Source organism: Bos javanicus, chromosome 11 (genome assembly GCF_032452875.1).
Source record: "Bos javanicus breed banteng chromosome 11, ARS-OSU_banteng_1.0, whole genome shotgun sequence".
NCBI classification, from domain to species: domain Eukaryota; kingdom Metazoa; phylum Chordata; class Mammalia; order Artiodactyla; family Bovidae; genus Bos; species Bos javanicus.
The window spans coordinates 50,321,650-50,341,345 of record NC_083878.1 but is presented as its reverse complement, the minus strand read 5'-3'; the positions used below and the strand labels follow the sequence as shown (position 1 = coordinate 50,341,345).

Below are 19,696 nucleotides of genomic sequence, written 5' to 3'. Positions count from 1 at the left end.
TACCTTTGGTGCATAATTTCAAACGAACAGGTGATCCAAATTCTGATCAGTGGCGAAGGGAGTTTCTATTCATTGGAGACAGAGCAATAAATCATCACCTGCCACTTGCTATCTCCTATTTCTATAAACAGTATTCCTTAGCAGTGGTGATTATTAAGAATTTGAACCGACTACCCATCATGTCTTGATTAAAAATGCAGTGTCTACTTCAAAAAAGCCATGGTCACAGGTGCAGTTGTTTATGAGCTAAGATTTTATCTGGACTTTTCATAAAATTCAATATTGAATATTTCCCTGAATATTTCATGTTTTATTTTTCTTATTATAGTATAAAGAAATTATAATTAAGTCTTCGCCAGTGTGCCTTGTAAAATGTTATCATTGTTCAGACGTGTTAGAACATACAAATGGGGGAAGCATGAGAATCTGACCTTTGATTAACTCTGAAGCTCTGTTCCCCTGGTAACCTGATACAAAGTAGTATATCAGTTGTTTCTAGGCAACATTGCTTATGATAAAAAATGACCCCTGACTGCTAAATTATATCTGTATTGAGAGGAACTAAAAATGAATTATAAATAACTGATGGGGAGCCATAGCTTTGTACTTCCCATAGTACACTGGTTCTTTCTCTGGGCATGTCTCTGCAGGAACCCTAAAATCTGTGCTTAAACTTATTGGAAGAAATATTGACTCCTCTTAAGCCAGAGTGGACCCATTGTGTATCTCATGTCCTAGCATCTGAGTTGTCACCTTGGGAAAGGAGAGCTTGTGGTGGCCGTTGGATTGCTGCAAGGAGTCCCATGCAAAAGCAAAGCTTGATCCTGCTTAGAAGGCAGGAAGTACTTCCTGTCCTAGCCTTCTAGGTGCCTGCTGCTGCTGCTGCAGCTAAGTCACTTCAGTCGTGTCCGACTCTATGCAACCCCATAGATGGCAGCCCACCAGGCTCCCCCGTCCCTGGGATTCTCCAGGCAAGAATACTGGAGTGGGTTGCCATTTCCTTCTCCAATGCATGAAAATGAAAAGTGAAAGTGAAGTCACTCAGTCGTGTCTGACTCTTAGCGACCCCATGGACTGCAGCCTACCAGGCTCCTCTGTCCATGGGATTTTCCAGGCAAGAGTACTGGAGTGGGGTGCCATTGCCTTCTCTAGGTGCCTGAGTGTATGCTAAATCAGTTCGGCTGTGTCTGACTTTTTGCAACCCTATGGACTGTAGCCTGTTTAACCAAAGAACCCATTCTTGTGGGATACCTGTTGGAATTAGAATTCTGTGAAACGTAGTTATATGACTTAGGACGATATAAAAGTCTATACTGGGCTCAGGCCATATTACTTTCTAAGTGATCGAGTTGGTTTTCGGATAGTCTCTAAGCCTGTTATGTTAAAATATTTTTTAGACAGCTTTTAAAATTTCAAACTAAAGCTATTCTATGCTTTCATCTAGATTACATGTTTAGTAGCCTAAAACAGAATATGCAGATAAATATCAGCTTTCTCAAGTGAAAGCGTTTCTAGTTACATGAAGTCATAACTATTAAAAAAACACTATAATGAGGCATATGTTATATAATAAGGAAAAGATCATTTTCAAGCCACATTATCAGAAACCTTCCCAGGTTGCCTAACACAGTGACAGCTTTCTTGGGCTAGTCCATGTAGAAATTTCAATCAAGTGGAAACACCATGGATCTTTAGTATTTTCACTTGGAATCATCAAAAATCCCAGTTTCAGAATGTCTTCCTTTCAATATACACACAGATGTACACACACACACACACACACACACACACACACACCATTTTGGCGATGTTGCAATTTAGTGGATGATTATTTCATTTTATACAAAAAATTTGAAGAACCTAGAGCAGTGGTTCTCAGCTTTGGCTTCTAGAATCACCCAGTACCCACCCCCAGAGTTATATTTAATTGGTTTGTTGTGCAGCCCAAGCAACAGCATTTCTTTAAAACTCATGAGATGATCCCAATATTCAATCAGAGTTGTAGGCCATGGAGCTAGAACAGTGGTTCTCCAGCAGGCCCTAAAGGGTTTGCTAAAATGTAGATTGTTAACCATCCCCAGTTTCTGATTCAGTTGGTCTGGAGGAGGCCTAAGAATTTGCAGTTCCCACATAATGTTGATGCTGCTGTTCCAAGGACCATACTTTGAAAACCATTGACCATAGAGCACTGTACTATTGAAGAAACTTGGAAGTTATGCTTTAGTCTAATATTCTAGGAGTTCCTTATCAGTTATTTTTACCATTTCTGGTTAATCAAACCAGAAGCAAAGCAAGCCATTACCCTTCTCTAGTTAAAGTTAGATCTAAATGCATACTGAATCATGATACTGACCATCATCAGATAGACTGAGGTTTACAAATGCGAAACTCAGGAAATAGCTAATTTCTTTCCAGGCTCTTGCTTGTTTACCTTTGTCCAATAAACATGTTCAAATCATAAAATTATGTAATAAACTGTGATTAAAACTGTGTAATAATGAGACAGCTTAGATTTGACTCATCTAATTCACCCCAGCACCTAAAAGCAGGTAAGGAATTACTCACTTGTTTGTAGAAATCAGGAGGGGCAAAGGGAACAGGTGGACAAAGACATGCACACGCGTTCTGGCATAGTCTAAGATGTGCTGAGACGACCGTCTTAAGCCTAAGATGATTTCGAGACCAGCCTGATTAAAAAGGGCAATTGTGTGGGCAGAGAAGGAACTAACGTGGACAGAAGAGTGCCACAACAGCCGGCAGAATAATTTGGATTTAATGACATAAGCAGTAGGGGGCTGTTCAAAATTCTCGATCAGAAGGCTCATACTTTTGCAGTCTTAGTCTAGTGCATCTGTTTAAAGATGAACGGATGCATGTTCTGTAACTACCAACAGATAAAGACGGATCCATGTTCTATCACTAACAACAGATAAAGATGCTATTTGAAATATCAAATCACATTGAGATTGTTTTAGAAAAATCAAGATAAAAAATTAATGCTTTTTAGAACCACAGTAGATTTTGTTCATCTGAAATGAAGAATAACAGGACAGTGGATGACCTCCCACGATAGGCCATGCAAGTCTCTTAACAAGACACATTCTTTGGACATTTATAGAAGCCTTGAGTCTAAGTTTCATTTCAGATGGACAGAGAGTCTACCAAAGAATAATTTGATAAGGAATTCCACGATTCTACATTGAACAGCAAGACAAGACAACAAGCATCTTTTTTTTTTCCAGTAAAACACAGTTAAGTATAATTTTATTCAAGACATTCTTCTCAGCCTGATTAACTGTCCAAGGATCTCTGTTTAAGTTAGTTGGGTCATAAAGTCATTTATCAGCAAAGTAGGAATTTTAGAGCACAGCAATTAAAAAAGTTAAGTTCTCTTTTGAGGTCTTAAAGGAAGACTAATTTTCCTGGTTATTTTCTCAAAGAAAGGCCTTGATGAAACAAACATCCAAAGGAGGCAGCTGAGGGCATTCCCTGGTGATCCAGTGGTTAGGACCCTACACTTTCAATGGTGAGGGCACGGGTTCATTCCCGGGTCAGGGAACTATCCTGCAAGCCACACAAAGCCAAAAAATAAATAAACAAATAAAAACAAAAACAAAGGAAGCTGTTGAAATTTGAGGCGAATTCTGAATGCCAAGAAGTCCTGAATAGGCAGCCCTCACTTCGGAGTAGAGGATCAATTCCTGAAACAGATGAATGTCGAGGTTTACAATGTGAGGAGTCCAGGAGTCCAGCACAGCAGTCCAGGAGTATATTTAGGGTTCAGCCTCTCAGGAATAAACTAGAGAGTCTCAGCAGAATAGGATTCCAGAGAACTGTGCATATGCTTCTTTAACTTTTGTAAAGCTTTCCTTGACCCTGCTGTCCCTTCTGCCTACCAAATGGATCGGGCTTAAAGGAAATTCCTGCTGATCCTCAAGAGAATCACTGTATTAGAGTAGTGAGGAACAAGACTCGTTTTCAGAAACTTTAAGAAGGAAAGCTATGACAAACCTAAACAGCATATTCAAAAGCAGAGACATCACTTGGCCGACAAAGGTCGATATAGTCAAAGCTATCGTTTCTCTGGTAGTCATGTACAGATGTAAGAGTTGGACCATAAAGAAGGCTGAGTGTCAAAGAATTGATGCTTTCGACTGTGGTGTTGGAGAAGACTCTTAAGAGTTCCTTGGACTGCAAGGAGATCAAACCAGTCAATCCTAAAGGAAATCAACACTGAATATTCATTGGAAGGACTGATGTTGAAGCTGAGGCTCTGATACTTTGGCCACCTGATGAAAAGACCCACTCATTGGAAAAGACCCTGATGATGGGAAAGACTGAGGGCAAGAGGAGAAGGGGGTGGCAGAGGATGAGATGGTTAAATGGCATCGGCAACTCAATGGACATGAGTTTGAGCAAACTCCAGGACAGAGTGATGGACAGGGAAGCCTGATGTGCTGCAGTCCATGAGTCACACATGACTTAGCAACTGAACAACAAGAAGGAATGGATGGGGTGGATACAACCATTATACAGGAAGTTTAAGAGAAGGAAGATGACAGGGGATTTTAAGTTAAGTGGGCAACAGGGTCAAGAAAATAAAGGAAGCTAAAGGAAAGCTTTCTACAACTTAAAGTGAAGTTCTATACATTTTTAAATGCAGAGAAAAAGTATTCAAATACAAGGAGAGGCAGAAAAAGGTGATGTGAAACCTCTCCATCTGTCTTTGGAGGAAAGCATGAAAAATGTACTCAAGGGGATAAAACACAGTGAAGGTACAGTGAAGTTTTTCTTTAAAAAAATACTTATTTTAACTTACTATTTATTTAGCTGCGCCAGGTCGTAGTTGGAGCACGTGGGATCTTGAGTTGTGGCATGTGAACTCTTAGTTGTGGCATGTGGCATCTAGTTCCATGACCAGGTATCCAACCTGGGTCCCCGGCGTTGGGAGCATGTTGCCTTAGCCACTGGACCACCAGGGAAGTTCTGGGACAAGATTTTCAAGTGAAGGTACGAAAGAGAGCTCATCATGTCACCACCATGTTTTTGTTGTTGTTGATTTGCTTTCAAATAGAATTCAGTGGTTACAAACATTATTGTGTGTCAGAATCACACAGGAAATGTGCCAAGCTAGACTTTCAAGTTCTATACATAAAGATTCCGGTTCTGTGTTGGACCCAGAAATCTGGATTCTTAAGCAGCCCAGGTGATTTTTATTCTGATGATCCAAATTTTAAAAAGACTCTCATGTGTGTGTTTGCCCTGTGAGGAGTAGAGATGTAGAGTGGAGGAAAAGGCTTACGGATTTGAGAATGAGAATCTTGAATAGGTCAGTCAGTCAGTCAGTTCAGTCGCTCAGTCCTGTCCGACTCTTTGCAACCCCATGAATCGCCCCACGCTAGGCCTCCCCGTCCATCATCAACTCCCGGAGTTCACTCAGACTCACGTCCATCGAGTCAGTGATGCCATCCAGCCATCTCATCCTCTGTGGTCCCTTTCTCCTCCTGCCCCCAATCTCTCCCAGCATCAGAGTCTTTTCCACTGAGTCAACTCATCGCATGAGGTAGCCAAAGTAGGTAGGAAAATGTAAATAAAAAGGATCTCTTTGTGGCACTGAGAACCAATAAGTTAAAATTCAACATCATGGACCACGCCTGCTATCTTCTATCAATCGAAGGGCCTTTAGTAGCATATAGACACACACAGAGTGAGTTTTCTAGACATGCACACACCAGGGCCATTAGTGAACAGTTTTTCTTGCTTTTAGGTTGGTTAGATGACAGAAGTTAATGAAACATCTAAGGTTGATTACAGTTTCAGAGACAAGTTGAAATTTCCCACTTTGTAGAGAATCACCTGAAGAATGTCCTAATTATATGTTAAGCTGTTAACAAAGAAAAAAGGAAAAACATTTCAACATTTTCTATACAACTTACCAGCAACATGTAGTACCTGGCATTTTCCCAACTGTTTCTGCTGTGAGTCAGTCAGAACACAGACAAAGTCAGACAGTGCTGTTAGGTAGGAGCTAAGCAAGTTGAAATTCTTCTGTTACAGCACTGAATTGGGGGAGAGACGTTTGAGATTCTCCCAGTCCACAGCCCACCAGCCCCCTAGTTCTCTTTTGTGCTCACTTGAAGAGCTCTTGCTTTGAGTTCACTTTCATTCTGGCCCTGTATGCCCTAATTTTTAAATATTTTTCTTAGTGTTATTAAAACAAAAATAGAAATTTAAACCTAAAAATCATTTTTGCCACTGGTTCATCATTTTTTGATTAACAGACACAAAGCATATGAGAATTTTGTTCCAATCCCTTAAACAACTTATCACGCATATGTACAAAAATTTATTTAAGTGTAATTTCAGGTATTTTACATGTGACCTGAAGGCTGTGCTAAAGATCATGAACTCAGGTTCAAAATGCAGAGCTAAGGACTGGAAGAGAAAAATAGAAATGGGAAACAGTTGATTTTCACTGGAGAGTTCCTGTCTGAATTTTGTATAGTGATTTTTAGAATTATTGTATAACATAACTACAGTTTTTGCATAGTTTAACATAGAAACAATTTGAGGTTTTGTTTTTGCCATGTCATATTTTGCACTTTGTCTGTTAAAAACATTTAAATAATATCCAATATTTCAGTGCTATAGCTAAAATTACAGAAAATATCTTTGTGTCTGTAAGCAAGATTTTAAGAAGTTTTAGGGAATCGCCCTATCTATTCTCATTCCTTTGCTTCCCGCTCCTATCCGTGCTCTGGTTTTTATCCAATTCTTGCTTTACTTCTTTGCTTGATCTGTTTCTTATTATGAATGAGGCTGATGGATACCCTGAATGACAGTTGAAAGAGGAATATCTTGAAATAAGCAATTTCTCATTAACAGTTATTTTGATATGTGATGATAAATTGGACTTTTAAAAGTTTAATCTGGGTCTTGATTCTGATGTAATTCTTTTTTTTTTTTTCTGATGTAATTCTTATTTTCTTGTTTTGATCTTTTTCATAGTTCTGTCAATATTGGGTAGAGTAAAACTCTTTCACACTATTATTATTGAATAGCTTCTAAACAATCAATGATAAATAAAAACTTATTTCTAGTTATCTTTCACTTTAAAAATCCACAATTGGTTTGGTTTTGTAAAAATTACATAACTGAAATTATCAAACATATTGCCAAAATTGTAAAATCCGTAAGAGTTACTGTAAGTCCAACTGTTGTTAATGCAGCTCTCTTTTCTTGAATACTTTATTCAGTCTAAAAGTGGTCTGCTAGAATTTTTTAAATTTTTAAACATTTGTTTTCCAGAAATCTCTTACCTTTTTAAAACAAAATAGTAATGCAATTGCTTAATTTTATGTTGAATACTGTATTCACTTGCTCCAATTTTTATTTGTTCATAGGGTTGTGAATTATGAGAACATCAATAAAAATGACTATTATACCATTAGCAAAAAGGCAGTAACACATGTTTATAATAATGACATTGAATTTATTGAAATTGATCGATGGGAACAGGAATATCTATATCACAGAGAACTCACTAAGATTCCCATATTTTCACTTTTTCGGAAATGGAAGGCTTTTAATGTGTGGAAGAAGAATGTTCGCTCCAAAAAAATCAGTGGATGTCGAAAATCTCTACAAAAAGATCTGTTCATTGTTAATCATGTACGTATTTGTTAATCATATTTTAAGAGAATTACTAACAGAAAAAAATTAATCTCAAAAATAGAATGTTTCCTCTATTAAGAGAATTGACAGTTCTTGCCCTATTTGTCATTTAAGGGTCTGGCAGTCTAATGTGTTTTTACATTTTACCTAGGGTTTGCACAGGTCCCCTTTGTTTAGAAGCAGCCTCAGAGGCTTAGGTTCACAATTCCCTTTGTTGTTGATCAGGAAAATTGTTTATCCTCTTGAATAGAGCAGGCTAGCAACTCCTATTACTTCTTCTCATCTTTGAGACCCTCTGGACTATATGGTCCAAAATAGTTTGTGGGCTTGCTTTCATGGGGCAGTATCTCCCAATGTAGCATGTGTTTTCAATCATGAATTCAAACAGTAGGGAAATTTTTAGTGTTTACTTTGGAGGAAGGGATAATCATGGGAAAGGAACTATTAAAGTGTATGTGACCATATTTAAAATCTCTACTTCTTGAATTTCAACTTGCAGTAGAAGTTTTCTGATTGGCCCCTGGGAGTGAACTGTAATCACGCTTATTTTATGTCTATTTTATGATACTGAATCACCACCCTCTCACATCAGAAACTTCAAGTTTGCATTTTACTGGTCATTTCCTTCTCTTTGCATATGGTAATCTGAAAGATAGTTATCAAGACATCAGTTGCACAATAAATGAACTTGAAAGAAATACAACTCACATAAGATGTTAGTACAAAAACAAATATATAAGATGTACCATCTCAAGTCCTCCATCCAATCAAGCATTCTGAGTTGTCGAAAAGATTCTAATCCTTCTTGATATCAAACTCAGCCCCTAGACCTCTAATTTCACTAAGGATCTATCAATCATTTTAACCTATTTTACCACTGTTTTACCACCTTTCATCTTTTACCATGTCTTGGACATTATATATTTCATTAATTTATTCCTAGATAAATAGATTAGTACTTCCTCCCTTTAACCTCTCAGTCCTTAAGTTTGTTTTCTTATATCATGTGCTTGAGAGTTGTCATTCTCTTTGCCCACCATTCATACCAATAGTCCTTTGACCTTGATAATATCTTCTCTTTAATGTAGTCCAAGCAGACTAGAAAGTTCACATCATTTTAATCTTAGGTTGATACAACCAAAAGACTCATTGTGTTGGTTTAAATATCTATTAATATTAGATGCTATCATTACCACACGCCACTAGTCTTATATTTACAAGTTAACTAGGAAGGCTGGTTCTTTTCATTCTTTTCTGACCATATCCTTGAAATTTTTCTTTTTATTATTTTTAGTAACCAACCTTATTAGCATCTGTGCCCACATTTCCTTATAACAACTTTGTTGAAATAGAATTCATACAATTCATTCATTTAGAGTATGCTATTGAATGGTTATAATATATTCATAGAATGATCAACCATCACCATGGTCTATTTTAGAACATTTCTATCACTCCAAAAAGAGTGATCACTCTCCCTGATTAGCATCACGTTTCCCCGACTCCCCCAAACCAACCCCTGCCCCAGCTCTGATCAACCACCAATCTACATATTCTCTCTCTTGATTTGTCCACTCTGCATTTCAAATAAATTGAAACATGCAATATGTGGTCCTTTGTGACTGGCTTTTTTAACTTAGCATGTTTAGTACATAGATGGACCTATATAGTAGCGTGGCATTTCCTTTTACTGGTAAATAATATTCCATCGTATAGATACATATGTTTTATTTATCCATCCACCTATTGACAGCCTTTCCCTTCTCTAGGGGATCTTCCTGACCCAGGGATTGAACCTGAGTCTCCTGCATTGCAGACGGATTCTTTACTGTCTGAGCCACCTGAGAAGCCCCATATATAAATAGTGTGTGCGTGTGTGTGTGTATATATATACAGTCTATATAGCAATACAATTGACATTTGTATATTGAGCCTGTTTCCTAAAATTTTGCAGAATTTATTATTGACTCTAGTAGTTTGTGTTTCAGTTAATTAATTAAATTTTTACTGAGACACAATTGACATATAATATTACATGTTTCAGGTGTACAACATAGTGATTTATAATTTTTAAAGGTTATAGTTTACTTATACTTATTATAAAATATTAAAATCATGCTAATGCTTATCACCTTCAATGGACACTCTTGATATACCAGCCCAGGAATGAACCACCTAACCCAAATTCCATCTGAAATTTGCTAACAGCAGAAACAATGATGAGAGGAAAAAACAAAACACCTGCTGTCTCTCTTACATTCACAACAACTTTCACTTTTGTCCTTTATGCTGATAGCCAGATATTTAAGTTAAGCCAAAGTAATTTCTCAGATTTTATATATATATATATATATAAATATATATATATATATATCTTTTGTCCTTTATGCTGATAGCCAGATATTTAAGTTAAGCCAAAGTAATTTCTCAGATTTTATATATATATATATATATATATCTCCCCCAAATTCCCACTGTCAAACTCTCACTTTTTGGCAGACCATCAATACCAGTTTTGCTGTCCACCTGGATCCTAGCTATTTATCCCTTTACCAACAGAACTTATATTTTTGGTTCAAGGACTTTTTCTCCACAGTACACTGGACTTTCTTACTTTTGCTACCCAATTTTGATTACAGTCTCGTTTCTACTCCTGTTTTCATATTAATTCATTTAATATCTTATTTCAACTCAGAAACATAGCCTGTAAACTTCTGCTTTTTTTAAAATTGAATTATAGTTGATTTACAATATTGTATTTTGTTTCTTTTTATCATGAAAATTCCTCCATGAAATGAATCTTAGGGGCTACATGACTTCCTAGATGTTTTCTCAAATAAATCTCTTCACTGAGGACTCTACTAATTGTAACTTCCTTTTATTTGTACTTAGAATAAATAATTAAAACACTATTTCATGAGGTCTAAATGACTATTGTTTGTCCTGTTTTAGACACTCCTGGAAAGGAGTCCAAGAGTGTGCTGTATATAATACTTAAACCAGCACCACATATAAGTAAATTAAACTTCTAAAAAAGATAATGTATCTGCTCCTCCTCTGATTAGATTAGAAGTGAGCAGGAATGACCTAGAAACAATCTTGGAACATATGCCTTCAAAGTCAACATCCTAGAACCCAGATTTATGATGATGGCATAGCAGAAGATTAAGTTACATTATGTGACATTATTCCACAAATAATCTACATTGCAAAATAGATTCTTAATAGTGACTGTTATCCACTGAAATTGTAGAGTTAAATTTGTCTTTGTTCTATATCATACCCTCTTAGATCAATAGATAGGCACCTCCATTATCGTGGTGACTGGACATTGTAAAGTCCTCAGGAACACTAAGAATCTTTTACTAGCTGTTAGTCAAACCTAGTGAAATTTAAGATATGGCCCACTCCTCTGTTTCTTGCTCTCAACTTTATAGCTAAAGCATGTGTATTCAAAATGAAAAGAAAGGAATTCAGACAAATTGAAAATGAAAATTCAAAAAATACTTCCAGAACAGAACTTCAGAAGTATCCCTTTTTAATGTATGTTCTTTGTAGTTGTAGCTGAAATTAACATATAGAGCTATTTATTTTTCTTAATTCCCATTCTTGCTTTCCAAATATTTTATACCTTAAAATTTCAGCTTTTTTTTTTTAACTAAACAATGATAATTTTTTATTTTCATTCAGTATTTGCGACCAGCTCTCCTTAAAATAAATGAATTGTGTTATCAATTGAGTTTTATGGGACTATGTTCTATTGAAAAATATCATACCTACACCCTGCAAGAATTTAAAGCTGCACAAGTTGTACGGGTAGGAGAGGTGAGAAAATTGTCTATCATTTTCAAGAGTTTTCCCCCATTTTTGATACTTTGGTGCCACCAATGATATATATTCATCAATGTCTAGGTGACAGAGCGCCTGGAAGAATTTCGAAACGAGGCAAAAGATGTGGTCAGAAAAGCTTGTCGAGTTGCTCTACGTGCTGCAGGATTTATTCCCGATGACTGTGCACGTGAATCTTCTGAGGGTATGAAAGGGAAAGAATGCCACTGGACTGGAAGTGGTGGCTTTCTGAAATGTTAACTTGTTTCCTTTCTACTTTTCTTAAGTTTAAACTGCCCTTGTTTAGTTGCTAAGTCATGTCTGACTCTTTTACAACCCCATGGACTGTAGCCCACCAGGCTCCTCTTCCATGGGATTTCCCAAGCAAGAATACTGCAGTGGATTGCCATTTCCTTCTCCAGATCTTCCCGACCCAGAGATCAAACCCACGTCTCCTGCACTGCAGGCAGATTCTTTACCACTGAGGCACCTGGGAAGCCCTAAGTTTAAAATAATGATCCTATATTTCAGTTATCCCAAACACTGCTTGATAGATTATAAATTCATTGTATATTTTAAAGTGGGGAAAAACATGTAAATACTGGATCTTTCTTGCATTACCCCTGCTTATGTAATGGTGTTTCTAAACTGGTTTACAGAACCTTTCTTTCACAAGCATTTTATAGTTGACTCAGGGTCTCTCTGCTTAAATGGATGTCCGACCTATTAGTATAGACAATCTCAGGACGGGCCCCACCTGGCAGGAAGGCTAAAGGAAAATTTTATGCAGGCAGAAAAAAAGAGTAAAAGTGTTCCTAAAAATCAGATCCTATTAAAAGGGATGTTAGCAAGCTGTCTAGCATCTTTTGTTGACTTGAAATCCTTTGATGTGGAATTTGTTTGAATAACTGGGTTATTTCCTGGCGTCTGAAATATCTCATGAACCAAAGCATTTTGTAAGTTTTGAATTTTACTTGTCTCTTAATCCATATTGAAAGAAATGGAATTTTTACAGAAAGATTCTTGTTACTGCCTCTTCTGTTGTTCATAGGTCATTTTAAAATGCCGGAAAGCGGAAGTTTCATTGAGTTGCCTACAGGAGACGCTGAGAAAATGACCTACACAGAGCAGGCCAGCAAAAGGCATCACTGCATGAGGCTGACATGGTAAATGGTTATTCTTTCTTTCAAGAAAAACTAGAGCTTCCATCCTTCTCAGGTTTCATTAAAAGTCAAAGCCTTCGGGACTTCCCTAGTGATCCAGTGGTTAAGACTCCACACTCCCAATACAAAGGGTGAGGGTTTGATCTCTGGTTGGAGAACTGAGGTCCCACATGCCACACAGCACAGCAAAAAAAAAAAAAACTTTTAAAGTTAAAGCCTTTATCACAGGATTTGCTAGTAGTAATGAGGGATTGGGGGACCTGGTCACCTGAATGAAGGCCCCAGAAACCCACCCCTCCAGCTGCCACCCAGCAAAGCATCCAAAGAGAGTGGTGGGTATGTCCAAGGGCCAAGAACTCCTCGTTGATCTCTAAGGTTTTGTTTCCCTCTGGCCCAGTCAGGAGTATCAGGCAGGTGATAGTAATAAGCCAGGCACATAGAGATTTGGAGTCTTCTCCAGTGGATCTGACAGTAAAGAATCTGCCTGTAATACAGGAGACTCGGGTTCAATACCTGGGTTGGAAAGATACCCTGGAGAAAGAAGTGGTAATCCACTGCAGTATTCCTGCCTGGAGAATTCCATGGACAGAGGAGCCTGACGGGCTACAGTCTATAGGTCGCAAAGATTTGGACACAACTGAGCGACTGACACTTTGACTTTCCAGTGATCTGGAGGGCCTGCTCCACCTGTCTTGATCCCTAAAGAATTACAGGCAGCTGTACGGCCACACCAAGTTCCACCGCCTTTCTGAGTCAGGTTTTGTCACCAGGAGACCAGGGAAGAAAGTCTGCCTTCCAGACTTCACCAGGACCTTCCACCTGCTTGAAGTGAAGTGAAAGTGAGTCGCTCAGTCATGTCCGACTCTTTGCAACCCCATGGTCTCCTGCACTGCGGGTGGATTCTTTACCAGCTGAACCATAAGGGAAGCCCAAGAACACTGGAGTGGGTAGCCTATCCCTTCTCCAGCAGATCTTCCCAACCCAGGAATCAAACCAAGGTCTTCTGCATTGCAGGCAGATGGATTCTTTACCAACTGAGCTATGATCCACCTGCTTACCCAGCTGGATTCTGCATCATTCTAAAACTTTATCACTGCAAGTAACCCTTGCAAACAAAATAATCAAATATTACCTGAAGTGTATGTGGCACTAGAAAACACTGATGACTGTTACTCTGTGCTCACTAACTTGGTCCAACTTTTATAGCTATTTGATTAACCTTAATTGTGTCCCAGTCCTGGTGGCTGAGATGGTAAAGAAACTGCCTGCAATGCAGGAGACCCAGGTTTGATCCCTGGGTCAGGAAGATCCCCTGGAGAAGGCAATGGCTACCCACTCCAGTCTTCTTGCCTGGAGAATTCCCTGACCAAAGGAGCCTGGTGGGCTACAATCCATGGAGTTGCAAAGAGTCGGACACAACTGAGCGACTAACACTTAAATGTGAGATAATCGAATAATAATGCTTGTATTGCAACAGAAAGCAGTGAAGCAGTCCCTGAGGCTATTATCATAGGCTAGAGGCACCTTAGGCTCCCCTTAAGCAGAATAAAAAGTTATTCCTAGTGCCTTGCTGACTCAGTTTGCATTCTAAGCACTCAAGTAGGGAAGCATTAAATTTTCATCTTTGGGTTAGCAGTTGCTGTCCAGCAACAATTACTGAATAGCAAAGATTTCATTACCATTAGAGTGTAAGTCACAGATGTGTATTTACTAATTTCTTCTTTAAAGCATCTTAAAAAAAACCTCTTATGGCCCCTTTGGCTAGATGAGCTATGTGCTTTTTTTCATAACTATATTGCTCACTAAATATCCTATGGAATGGCTAGAACGTCTAGCTAAATTGATGCTATATATTTGAGTATATTTGTGTTTTAGAGTGAAGAATGTCTAAGACAACTCTTCTAGACAGTAAATCCCTGATATCACAATATAAATAGAAAGTCAAAGAGAAATTATATTTTAAAATTTAAATACTCGCTTTAGAGTCACTTTCAAAAATATGTAGTGAGTATAGAAAACTGAAGCTGTGTTTTTTTTCCCTTTTCAAGTTTTATTCGTCTAAATGACTATCTAATTGAGAATACAATGCACGTCCTAACAGTAAATTCTGCTAGCTCTCTTTTGAATTACCTCACTGACAAATTAAAACGAACACCTTCAGCAGATATCATTCAGAAATGGATTACAGAAGAGAAACCTGAAGTCACTGATAAAAAGGTAAATTCAGATACAATTAAAAAAATTCACTGGGCAACATTCATTGAGAAGTGCTTGCTGTGCTCTATGAATTATGCTATATCTTGTGTACTGGAAAAAGTAGAAGAAATGCTTAGAGGGTTTCACAGTATAAACAGTCTACTATGCACATATGGAATGGAAGAATGAAAACCAGCATATCAGCAAGTATCTAATAGCAGAGAAAACATCCACTGTGCTGAATATTGCAGTCACTGTCACAGGCATTTGCTAAAGGTTCCTCATGTGTTCACTCCATAAATATTCCTTAAGTATCTACTGTGTACCAACCCCTATGCTCAGTGTTGGGTACAGAGTGATGAAAAGCATAGACAGAATACTTGCCCCAAGAAGCTTATAGTTCAGGGGTCATTGTGAGCATGAACTGGCAGAGAAGCAGATAAAGTGGTATAAATGAAAGAGATAAACAATGGTTTTAGAGGCAAGAAGAAGAAACTCATGGGAGCAAACCTTGGTGCTTTCAGTGCATAACCCCTTGGGAGGATGTTGATCTTAGAAACAGAGTAATTTGAGATGTTTGAGATTAAATAGTACAAATGAATAGTAGCAATGCATTCTAGAGAGAAGGCATGTTGTCTGTTATCCCAATAAACTTTCCCCTAGTCGATCCTGGATTATGGCGCCATCAGTTCAGTTCAGTTGCTCTGTTGTGTCTGACTCTTTGTGACCCCTTGAACTGCAGCATGCCAGGCTTCCCTGTCCATCACCAACCCATGGAGCTTACTCAAACTCATGTCCATTGAGTCGGTGATGCCATCCAACATTTTATCCTCTGTCGTCCCCTTCTCCTCCTGCCTTCAATCTTTCCCAGCATCAGGTCTTTTCCAATGAGTCAGTTCTTTGTATCAGGTGGCCAAAGTATTGGAGCTTCAGCTTCAGCATTAGTCTTTCCAATGAATATTCAGGACTGATTTCCTTTAGAATTGACTGGTTTGATCTCCTTGCAGCCCAAGGGACTCTCAAGAGTCTTCTCCAACACCACAGTTCAAAAGCATCAAGCATCAATTCTTTGGCGTTCAGCTTTCTTTATGGTCCAACTCTCACAGCCAGTATGAAAAGGCAAAAAGATATGAAATCTTTTAGGTGCTATACCAGGTACCTAAAAATACAGCAAAACATGTTTATCTGGTTTCATCAAGCTTCCTACCTCCATATCTCTATATATCCCCAGGAAACCAACTAAGCAGTTTCAAGGGCTGGTGTTCTTTGTAATAGTTTTCATTTTCTCTAAAAGTTCAGTTTTAATTGCATATGCCTTTTCATTACTTTCCTCCCTTGTTCTTAGTTCCTTTTTTTCTCAATACTATCGCCTTTTGAAAGTAACATTTATCTTTCTAATTATAAAAGTAATATACGCTAAGTGCAGAAAATTTGAAAAACACAGAAATACACAAAGAAAAGCATTCTCTACTATACCAAGACATCTATTTCCAAGGGTGAAAAGACAATCATACTTTACTTACAGCTTTATCAGCTGCTTTTTCTACTTTGCAATATATTATGAAAAATCTCCCAAGTCAATTTGTATTTTTTTCCATATAACATTCTCACATAGAAATGTATTATACAATCTTGTAAATAGTTTTCTATTGTTGATCACTTTTCCACTACTCTAAATAATGCTGCAAAGAACATCTTTGTTTATACATTTCCCATGCATCTCTGATTTTTTTCCCCTTAGAAGAAATGTCTAGATCTGGAACTGTTGGGTCAAAAATATGTTCACTCACTAAGACTTTTGGAATTGATTCATAAATTCCCAGAAATTTTTGTGTCCGTTTACAACCTTTCTAGCAATGTTCAAGAATGAACTTTTGCTCACGTGAAATCTAGATGTTAGTATTCATTTCAGTCTTTGTCTATCTGATGGATGTAAAGTAGAGTTCAGTTCAGTTGAGTTCACTACTTTAAAATGTTATGTTCTTTAACTACCACCCCTGTACAGGACAGGGGGATAGGTGTTGTGACGAGAAAAACCTGGGTGTCTATTCTGGTCTGCCACTTATGAAGCAGTGTGTCCTGAATGAAATGTTTTACCTTCTCCAGATCCTACTTTCTCATGGGAGTAATAATGATACCTACGAAGACCCACTACATATGGTTGGTATAGAATTTACATGAATACTCAACTCTGTCTGGCAATCAGTAAATACTCGATAAATGTTACTGAATAAAGTATCAAGAGAAAGAGAAAGAGGAGGATGTTGACTGGCATTTCCTTTAAAAATTTTCAAATTATGATCTTGGCCCATTTTTCTATTTAAGTATATTTCTGTTTACTGTCAGTGATCATGTTATTAGTATATATTCCTTTTGACTATTTCAAGTTATTTCTATTTAAATATAATCAACCTTCCATCTGCTATATCCGTTACTGATACATTTTTCCAGTTTGTCATTTGCCTTTCCACTTTGTTGATAGTTTTTTTACAAGAAGAAAAGTTTTACATAATTGCTTAATCTTTCCATATTTGCCTTTATATTTTAATTTCTTTGAAAGACATGCCAACGTTATAAAATCAGCTAATTGTATGAGTTTATGGGCCTTCTGTAATACAGAGAGTTTTTTATTTTAGACTTTGATACTTAATATCTTTATGGCCTCCTTGGTGGCTCAGCAGCGAAGAATCCAACTGCCAATCCGGGAGACTTGGGTTTGATCCCTGAGTCAGGAAGATCCCCTGGAGAAGGGAATGGCAACCCACTCCAGTATTCTTGCCTGGAGAATTCCATGGACAGAGGAGCCTGGCAGGCTACAGTCATTGGGGTCGCAAAGAGTCAGGCACAACTTAATGACTAACCAACAACAACTTATATCTTTATAACACTGCACATGTGTTCATTGCAGGGGGCCCCTTTGTTGGAGAAGCAGGAAGAAGATGAGTCTCTCGTTCCGATGTTTCTCACAGAACTGATTTTGACAGTCCAGTCACTGCTCTTTGAGCCTTCTTTGGAAGATTTTCTGGTATGTGTCTCCTCCCTTAACATCTGTGTATAAATAACATCTTGGAAAATGAAGCAGTTGTTCTACTGTTAAATGATTAGCAGGTTCACTACTGTCACTTCTCCAAAGGGATCGTAAGAAAAAGAGCATTGGTTCTGTGCACAGCGTGGCTTCTACATAAAAGGTATCTGAAAGTTTAGCACGTTTTCTTTCATTTGAGACAGATTAGGGGCTTGATGGGGTATACTATCAGAAGAATATAGTCTGTATATGAATTTAGAGGACTTCCCTGGTGGCTCAGATGTTAAAGCGTCTGCCTACAATACGGAAGACCTGGGTTAGACCCCTGGGTCGGGCAGATCCACTTCCAGTTTCTCTCAAGTTGTTGTGAAAATTCATCTCTAAGTAGCTATCGGACTGAAGTCCCTGGTTTCCTGAGGGAAGTCAGCTGAGATCCATTCAGTTACATATGTCTGTCTGCTTCTTCAAGACCAGCTGGAGAATGTCCTTTGAGAAGGGTCCAATCTCTCTTTTAAGAACTTTCACTTGATTCAATCAGGTCTACCATGGATCATCACATCCTTTCTTTTTAAAATATGTCTATTTATTTGTGTATGGATTTTTGATTGCGCTGGGTCTTCGTTACTGCATGCAGGCTTTCTCTAGTTGTGGTGGGCAGAGGCTACACTCTAATTGTGGTATGTTTGCTTCCCGTTACCGTGGCTTCTCTTGTTGCAGAGCACAGGCTTTAGGGCTTCCGGGCTTCAATGGTTGCAGCATGCAGGTTCCGTGGCTGCAGCACATGGGCGTAGTTGCCTCATAGCATGTAGAATCTTCTCAGACCAGGAATCCAACCAGTATCCCCTGCATTGGCAGGCAGATTCTTAACCACTGGATGATGAGGGAAGTCCCATCACATTCTTGATTAACTCACAGGCAATTATGTCTGCAAAGTACCTTCATCTTTCCCTATGATGTAACCTCATCATGACTATGGCATCCATCATGTTCACAGATACTCCCATACCCAAAAGAAGGAGATTATACAGGGCATGTAGACCAGGCAGGGTGGATTCTGGAAGACATTTTAGAGTTCTGCTTTCCTCCTTCAGGTACAAGCACAGATTAATAGACCAATCAGAGACTATATTTTCTGTCTTTAGCTGGTGTACTGTGGTGCAAAAGCACTGGTAATCAGGATCTCTAGATTCTAGTCTTGGCTTTTCAATTAGTAGGCTCTTTGACCTTAGGGAAACCACTTACCTTTCTGAGGCTCAGTACATGCATCTGTGAAATAAGGAGGCAGGTGAGTTTTAAGGTTGCTTCCTCTTCCAACAATTTTTGATTCTGTAATTTATGAGATCATCAGGCTTGTTTAGGATATTTACAAGGATGAGAAGCCTGCTGAGGTCCCTATGGTTGGACTCTCTCAGGAGTTCCCAATAAGAGAGGCACTGCATTTTCATGCCCTTTCCAGGCCAGAATATTCATAGTCTTAACATGGAAGACAGAGTACAGGAGATAACACAAGAAGGCTCTCTCCAACTAGCAGCTGTCTATTCTCCTTAAGTGCCAAGGGATAGGCCTTGAAAACCTCAACACTTAATCTTTCCTGTTGAAGGACCCTACTCCCAACATGAGTGTTAGTCAGTCATTCGTATCCAGCTCTTTGCAACCCCATGGACTGGAGCCTGCCAGGCTCCTCTGTCCATAGAATTCTCTAGGCAAGAATACTGGAGTGGATAGCCTTTCTTGGATCTTCCCAACCCAGGGACTGAACGTGGGTCTCCTGCATTACAGGTGGATTCTTTACCACCTGAGCCACCAGGGA

At 38.4% G+C, this 19,696-nt stretch overlaps 1 protein-coding gene across 2 annotated transcripts in view; it reads left to right on the top strand.

Annotated features, from left to right (window-relative positions):
* DNAH6 (dynein axonemal heavy chain 6) overlaps nt 1-19,696 on the top strand; it is a 280,064-nt gene that overhangs the window by 26,377 nt on the left and 233,991 nt on the right. For both annotated transcript variants that reach the window (XM_061432712.1, XM_061432713.1), the window contains exons 5-10: nt 7,404-7,671; nt 11,365-11,499; nt 11,587-11,707; nt 12,554-12,668; nt 14,714-14,882; nt 17,770-17,886. In XM_061432712.1, the coding sequence (XP_061288696.1) occupies nt 7,404-7,671; nt 11,365-11,499; nt 11,587-11,707; nt 12,554-12,668; nt 14,714-14,882; nt 17,770-17,886 (925 nt within the window). The remainder of the gene's footprint in view (nt 1-7,403; nt 7,672-11,364; nt 11,500-11,586; nt 11,708-12,553; nt 12,669-14,713; nt 14,883-17,769; nt 17,887-19,696) is intronic.